At 30.0% G+C, this 8,216-nt stretch overlaps 1 protein-coding gene across 2 annotated transcripts; it reads left to right on the top strand.

Annotated features, from left to right (window-relative positions):
• Positions 1-5,845: 5,845 nt before the first annotated feature.
• Positions 5,846-6,325, top strand: LOC131606294 (SKP1-like protein 1A). Of its 2 annotated transcripts, XM_058878546.1 has the most exons (2): positions 5,846-6,219; positions 6,301-6,325. In XM_058878546.1, exons 1-2 carry the CDS (start codon positions 5,846-5,848, stop codon positions 6,323-6,325), a joined length of 399 nt encoding a protein of 132 aa, XP_058734529.1. The 2 variants fall into 2 exon arrangements, with proteins under 2 accessions (XP_058734529.1, XP_058734528.1); XM_058878545.1 differs by having other exon boundaries at positions 5,846-6,325.
• Positions 6,326-8,216: the final 1,891 nt, after the last annotated feature.

Here is an 8,216-nt window from a genome sequence, read left to right as displayed (position 1 = left end):
TTATTGAAAACAAAGCACTTGCATCCAAAAATGTGAAAGTGAGCAATGTTTGGCTTTCTTCCTTTGAAGAGTTCATATGGAGTCTTCTTTAAAATAGGTCTAATGATTACTCGATTTCCAACGTAACATGCCGTACTAACCGCATCCGCCCAAAAGTATTTAGGAAGATTTGCATCACTAAGCATTGTTCTTGCAAGTTCCACTAGAAACCTATTTTTCCTTTCAACTACTCCATTTTGTTGTGGAGTTCTTGGTGCTGAAAAATTATGAGAGATACCATGTTCTTCACAAAATTCTTCAAATGATGCATTTTGAAACTCTCCACCATGATCACTTCTTATGGATACAATCTTTAATGATTTTTCATTTTGGATTTGTTTTGCATACTTCTTAAAGGCTTTAAAAGCATCACTTTCTGCACAAGAAACAAAGTCCAAGAATATCTAGAATAATCATCAACAATAACTAAAGCGTATACATTACCTCCGAAGCTTCTTGTCCTTGATGGACCAAATAAATCCATATGCAACAATTAAAGTGGTATTGTTGTAGTCACCACATTCATTGGTTTGAAAGATGATTTGGTTTGCTTTCCCTTTTGACATGCATCACATAGTTTATCTTTGACAAACTTTATCTTAGGTAAGCCAATAACAAGATCATGTTTGGTTAACTTATTTAAATGATCCATATGAATATGGTCTGCTCTTTTATGCCATAACCATGATTCATTATTGTTTACCAAAAGACATTTTACTTTCAAAGATAAATCATTTAAAGAAATCATAAAAATGTTATTAATTCTTGTACCTTTGAGTTTTACCTCATTGGTGACTTCGTCGATGATCAAGTATTCCTCTTTGGTGAATTTGATCTTGAACTCTTTGTCACAAAGTTGACTAATGCTTAGAAGATTATGCTTTAGTCCTTCAACATAAAGAACATCTTCAATGGATGTGAAAGGTGGTGCACCAACTTTGCCTTTGCCAAGAATTCTTCCCTTATTGTTGTCTCCATAAGTGACAAAACCCCTGGCCTTTAACCTTAGATCTGAAAATTGGTTTAAGTCTCCCGTCATATGCTTTGAAAAACCACTATCTAGATACCAAAGGTTTGAAGTGATCTTCAAGCATGCCTACAAAACAAATTAAGTTTTGTTAGGTACCCAAGTGGATTTGGGTCCATCATAGTTAGTTCCTTTCTTCATCCATACATAATGTCCACTAGGAAAACTAAAGTTCCTTACATAACAAGCATTGGGTGTGTGACCAATAATACCACAATAAAAACAAGTAGGTTCAAAGTTACTTCTATATCTAGAAGGATGAGATTTCTTCTTAACAATATTCTTCTTTTTAGGATAATGTTGCATTACTTTAGGCTTGATCACTTTCTCTTGAATTGGTTGGTTAGTAGCCTTGACAAAGATAGTCTTGTTGGATCTTGGTTTATCAAATTTCGAGAAACCAAGTCCGCTCTTATCATTGGAGTATCTTTGTGTTCTAAGAACATTTTTCAATCCAATTTGCCCTTTTCATATCTTTCTAAAACACGTTTTAATTGGACAATTTGGAAGGAAAGTGATTCACAATTCTTGCATGCAACATTATCTTCTTGAACACTAATCATTTTTTCTCGGTCATCTTTATGTTCTACTTCAATTATCTTAACTTTCTCTTCTAAAGATGATATTATTTTCTTTTGAGATGAGATAGTTTTATAGAGAATTTTGCATTCTTTTAATAATTCATCTATTGCACCTTGTGCACCATTATCAAAAAGAGAATCATCATAACTAACCTCGCCTTCTTCATCGCCGGAGTGGTGTGATGCCATTAGTGCTAGGTTTGCACTTTCGTCACTATCGGAGTCTGATGAGGAACTTACTTTATTATCTTCCCATGCTATGTAGGCCTTTTTATTTTTGAACTCCTTTTTGCCTTTGAATCCATTCTTCTTCGAAAGCTTTGGACATTCCGGCTTTATGTGTCCTTGTTTCCCATATTCATAGCATGTAACTTCTTGTGATGAAGTGGATGCTTCTTTATCTTTATGCTTTGAGAATTTCTTTCTTTTGACATAGTTAGTATTATCAATATTATTTTTATTACCAAAAAATTTGCCTAACCGTTTTACAAGAAGCAAGAAGTTTTCATCTTCATCCGATGCATCTTTCATTTTGCTTTCTTTTGAATCTACCTTTAATGCAATGCCTTTGGATTTATTCTCTAAGTTCTCATGCTTTTCCAATCTTCCAAGTTCCGTCTCATATTCTTGAAGTTTTCCAAATAGTGTTGCGGAAGTAAATTTTGATAAATTTTTCTTTTCGGATATCGCCGTCACTTTTGGTTGCCACTCCCTTGTCAAAGATATGAGCACTTTAAGATTAAGTTCTTCGGTAGTAAGAGTCTTACCAAGTGCCTTCAAGTGATTTGTCAAATGTACGAATCGTATTTGCAAATCGAGAATAGTTTCTCCGGGCTTCATTCTAAGCAGTTCGTACTCTTGGCTTAAAGTATTTAATCTCGATCTTTTAACTTCAGTGGTACCTTCATGAGTTTCAACAAGAGTATCCCATATTTCCTTTGATGTTGTACATGCCGATACTCAGAAAAATTCATCCATACTAAGAGCACCTTGAAGAAGATTGACCGCCTTTTTTGTCAGCAAGAACCCTTTTTCTATCATTATCATCCCATGACGCTTTAGGTTTCTCCGATTCAACACCATTAACGACTGTTATAGGGACATGAGGACCTTGTAGGACAGCCTCCCAAACTTCTTCTCCTTGTGCTTCTAGATGAGCCTTCATTCGGATTTTCCAAAAGTCAAAATATTCACCACAAAACAATGGAGGCTTGTTGTTAGAACCACCATCTTTGAAAACCGGATTTTGATTTGCGGAACCCATTCTGGATCTTTAGGAACAAGTTACCTATAACTTGCTCTGATGCCAAATGTAAGTATCAGATATGCCTAGAAGGGGGGGTGAATTAGGTACTTTATAACTTTTTCGGTTTTATGGTGTAAAGTAATTATTTTTCTGGTTTATGGTAATGTTACTAAAAGATGTAAAGTGCAAAAAAATAAATGACACAAGGATATATCCTGGTTCCCCTCACAAACCGATAGTACTCCAGTCCCCTTACGCAGTAAGAGATTTTAATATAGTTGGTATCTTGTACAAGCCTAACCAAACACCAAGAACAATCCTCTTGGACCAAGAACAATCCTCTTGGATTTTTCACTAAGACCACTTATGAGAAAAATCCTCTCAAAGTGTCTAACTTGTTTCCAACAATCCAGGATAACAAGAATACAACAAGTATTTGATTTTGTATAAGAGTTTGAATAGTAGAACATGTATCAATCACTTGATTGATCTTCCCTTCCAATGATAATAATTCACAATTAATTCTTTAAAGTAATAGATTGCTCAAAATATTTTCTAGTTTGGATGATATGAAAGTGTGTAGAAAATATCTTGAAAAAGATTGAAGAATAACAATGTGAAATTCTGAAAATTTCTAAGAGTTTTTGATTGGAAGAGGTGAAGAATGAATTTGAAATTTTGAGTATATATAGATGTTCATAACACCCCTTGAAATATCATAAGTTTCTGTATTTTAATCACGAACCATTGCCAAGATTAAAGGAAAGGTTTTAATGAAAAGGTGTATGAGAAGGTGTAATGAAAAGATGTTGTTTTTCAAAAACGTTCAGCAAGCAATCGATTGCACCTTTGTGCAAATCGATTGCACAACTTCTAACAGTTAAAAAATTCAAAAAACCTTCAGTGCAAATCGATTTCTATATTGTGCAAATCAATTTACACAAGCAAAAACAGAAACGCATATAAAAACCGTCAGCAAGCAATCGATTTACAGTAAGTGTAAATCGATTTACACTTAGTGAAAATGCAGTTTTTGTTTAGGAAACTTGAGATCTAAGAAAGAGTATGCTATGCAATTTTGTGGTTTAATTTTTGAGCATCTAAGACTTTAAGTAATTGGTAATTATGGTTATACCTATTCCAAAGAATCCATAGCTTGAATCAAAGTCTTTACACATGATGCTTTATCTTGAATATCATCTTTTCCTTCTTGTCATGTATGATTTGTCTTCATTAAAACAAAAGATCTTTCACTGAGAATCTTGATTTCACATTTTTAGATTCGGCTGTTTTGTCTTTGTTCATTTTGTATTGGGTTAGCACCTTTTTGTGTTGTTTAATAAAAAATCACTTATAAAAAAATTAAAATTTATCAATTTTAAAATATATTTAAAAGAATTAAGCTAAGGAGATCTCAAGTTCATACGGATAATTAAAATAAAAGTTTAAATTAACAGTTTTATATAAAAGATATGATAGGATAATTATACTATATCTAAAATATATTTTGGGTCTGTTTGGTAAAAATAGCGGTTGACTGATAAGTTAGCTAATAGCTTATAGCTTATGACTGATGGCTGATGACTGATGACTTATAGCTGATGGTTGAGACTGATAGCTTATAAATTAGTTGAAGTGTTTGGTAAAATTAGCGGTTCAATTAACTTATAAATGTAAAATGACATAAAAGATATTTAATATATATTTATTTTACTTTAAATTAAAATAAGTTATAAGGGTTAAAAATGGATTTTAATTAAAATAATAAGAATAAAAAAGGAAAAAAAAATGATAAGTTATAAGACATAAGCTAAAACACTATTTGAAATAGCGTTTGAAAAAAAATAAGTTATAAGCTAGTAAAATAAGCTATAAGATCATGATGAAAAGACCGCTACCAAACTGGTTTAAATTATCATATGAGCTTATAAAACATAATACATAAGACATAAACTATAAGCTCGAAAACATGGTTTATCAAGCAGAGCCTCTTTGTGTTAGCACCTTTTTGTGTTGTTTAATAAAAAATATCACTTATAAAAAAATTAAAATTTATCAATTTTAAAATATATTTAAAAGAATTAAGCTGAGGAGATCTCAAGTTCATACTGTTAATTAAAATAAAAGTTTAAATTAACAGTTTTATATAAAAGATATGATAGGATAATTATACTATATCTAAAACATATTTTATCTCTATGTAGAATTTATAGCACATCAAGGTAAAGATAAATTTATTATAAAACTAATTATATCTATTTTTTATAGTAAAAATTATATTTTGAATTTGAATTAGGTTTGAAATCAATAAATTATAATAAATATAATTAAATAACTGGTTATTTATATAAAATGTAACTTAAATATTAAAAAATAAGTTTTACATTGAATTATTAAATTTATAATTAATTTATCGAAATTAAAATATTAAAAAATATTATTAAAAATTTTAAAATAGTAATATTAATTAATTTTAAAAAAATATGATTTGCAATGATAGTCTTGTTATATAGATTAAATATAGTATATTTAAATATGACATATCTAATATTAATTATTTCGCTATTGTTGAATTTTTTAAGAAAATTAAAGTAAATTATCTAATAATGTCTGAGAATTTTCATAAAAGTTATAAATTGAATTTGTTTCATTACTTTTAGTTTAATTATTTAGCATTTCTTATTTATTTGTTAACTATGTAACAGAAAAGCCAATATCTACGGGGTAGCAATTCTTTTAAATATTTTGAAAAAAATAAATTTTTTGATTCAAAAATCAAATCAAATCAAATCCATAAATAAATTTTGTTAGGTACGATTGAACCTCTATTTGTCCTATAAATACTACTCAGAACCTTTGTTTTTCTACACTCATCAGCTCACTCTCTATTTTCTAGGTTTTAGGGTTAGGGTTTTATCTCTATAGAAAAAGTTAAGAAATCAGAATACAATCATGGCATCAACATCAGCAAAGAAGATCAATCTCAAGAGTAGTGATGGTGAGATTTTTGTAATAGACGAAGCAGTGGCGTTGGAGTCACAAACTATCAAGCATATGATTGAGGATGATTGTGCTGATGAAACCGGAATCCCTCTTCCAAATGTAACAAGCAAGATTTTGGCCAAGGTGATTGAGTACTGCAATAAGCACGTCGATGCTGCGAATTCAGATGGAAGATCTGTTGACGAGGACGAAATCAAGAACTGGGATGCTGAATTTGTCAAGGTTGATCAGAAGACACTCTTTGATCTCATCTTGGCTGCAAACTACTTGGACATCAAGAGTCTGTTGGATCTTACATGTAAAACTGTGGCGGACATGATAAAGGGTAAGACACCGGAGGAGATTCGCAAGACTTTCAACATTAAGAATGACTTCACTAAGGAGGAAGAGGAGGAAATTCGTCGCGAAAATCAATGGGCTTTTGAATGATTACATATTTTGTTTTAAGATTAAATTAGAAATAGAGTGCTAAGTTCAGAGAAAAAATTCTATGTTTTATTGATTATTATATTTAACCTTAACAGTCCTATGGATTAATGTTATGTTTAGTTTTATTAATGTTATGTTTACCTATTAACTATATATGATTTAGTGCTTTTATTTATTCTTAATGAAGTTGTGTTGACTGTATTGTGGATTGGTTCTGTTGGAACTAATATTGAAACAGTTTGTGTCTTTTCCTATGGATGTATCATTCTGACCTCTTTCAGAGATAGTGTAGTTTGCATATATTTTCAGTTTAAAATTGCAGACAACCAGTTTCAAAATTCTTTTTAGCGGATTATGTTAAAGAAAAATTTAGGATGGATTATCATTTATCATTCTATATCAAAAAAATCTTAAAAATTAAACTATTCTTTTTTTTTCCTCAATTATCTCTTTTTAAAAGACCTCTTATATATGTTTTCCTTCCAAATTTTCACATAATATACAGAGTTTGAAAAAAAAATTATATCTAAATCTATATCCACGTGGACATCAAATTTTATATATATTGTTACCTATGTTATATAGATACTTAATTTATGGAGCATCCGGCAATTCTAGTAAAAATAAATCTATCAATTAAAAAATATTATTTGAATTTTTTAACAAAATTAACAATAAATTCAAAGATTTTACTATGAATTGTGAAATAAAGAAACATTTATATAAAATTTATATAAATAGTGTAATAGTTTAATTGTTATATATTTTTTAAAGATATAAACATATTCTTTTATATAAAAATATCAATTAAAATATACAAATATACACTATACGAGTACGAGCAGAATGAGTACTAAGGTATCTGTACCCGCACGCATTCCTATTTATTTTAATGGATAATTTTTGCGGATTTCTATTTGATATGGATACAATTGCCATCCCAATCTAAAATTATTATCTTTATCTTTCCTATAGATGAACTAAAACAATGTCCCCTTTCTCTTTTAGCAAATTCTAATTTTAAAAAAAAAAATTGAGAATTAAATGTGGTATCTTTTCAAAGCATATGGTCGTAAACTATATAACTAGACCTATTATTTTCATGATTTGGGTGTGACCTATTAAGAATTGGTATTAGCATTTGTGTAAACTTTCTCAAATAAATTAAAATTATTTTCATGCGTTGGTGATGTGTGTGAACTGCAAGTGTAAGATTGTGTCAAGTAATACAAAATTTAGATAAGATGTGTGATTACCAAGTTCTATCTCAACTATCCTTATCTAAGACGATCGTAAGTGGTTTGTCAGGCCTTTATACACGGGTTATTCATCACACACTACTACAAATAATACATTTTATGAATGAACTTTCACCTGACTCAAACAAAACCGAGGTATAAACCATAGATGCGTCACATTTTATTTTTTTATAAAAAAAATACCATATATTCCCACAGTTTAGCAGCAACCGAGGGGTAAAGTATTTAGAGGACGCGCCTTCGAATCCCAGCAACTTCATTTGAACACCTTTTAGTTTTTTTTAAATTTTTTTTTATGACTTATTACCTCAATTTTACTAAAAATTGAGGGGTAAAGTGTTTACAGGACACGTCTTCGAATTCCAACAACTACATTTTATCACCTTTTAATTTTTAAAATCTTTTATGACATATTACCTCAATTTTGTTGAAAACCGATGGATAAAGTAGTGTATTTTTTTATTTATGACCAATTTGATGAAAAACTAAGTAAAGAATCTTTTTCGTCCATTTTGTTGCACCCCAAAATTTGCCCACCCAATTTTTACATCCATCTGGGTTATGTTTCTCATCTCATTTGCATTCTATTAGGTCCTCAACATATCATGCATTCATTTGAGTCATCTTGGGTT

Source organism: Vicia villosa, linkage group LG5 (genome assembly GCF_029867415.1).
Source record: "Vicia villosa cultivar HV-30 ecotype Madison, WI linkage group LG5, Vvil1.0, whole genome shotgun sequence".
NCBI lineage: Eukaryota > Viridiplantae > Streptophyta > Magnoliopsida > Fabales > Fabaceae > Vicia > Vicia villosa.
Note: the sequence above shows the minus strand (reverse complement) of the source record. Positions and strands in the feature narration are given on the sequence as shown.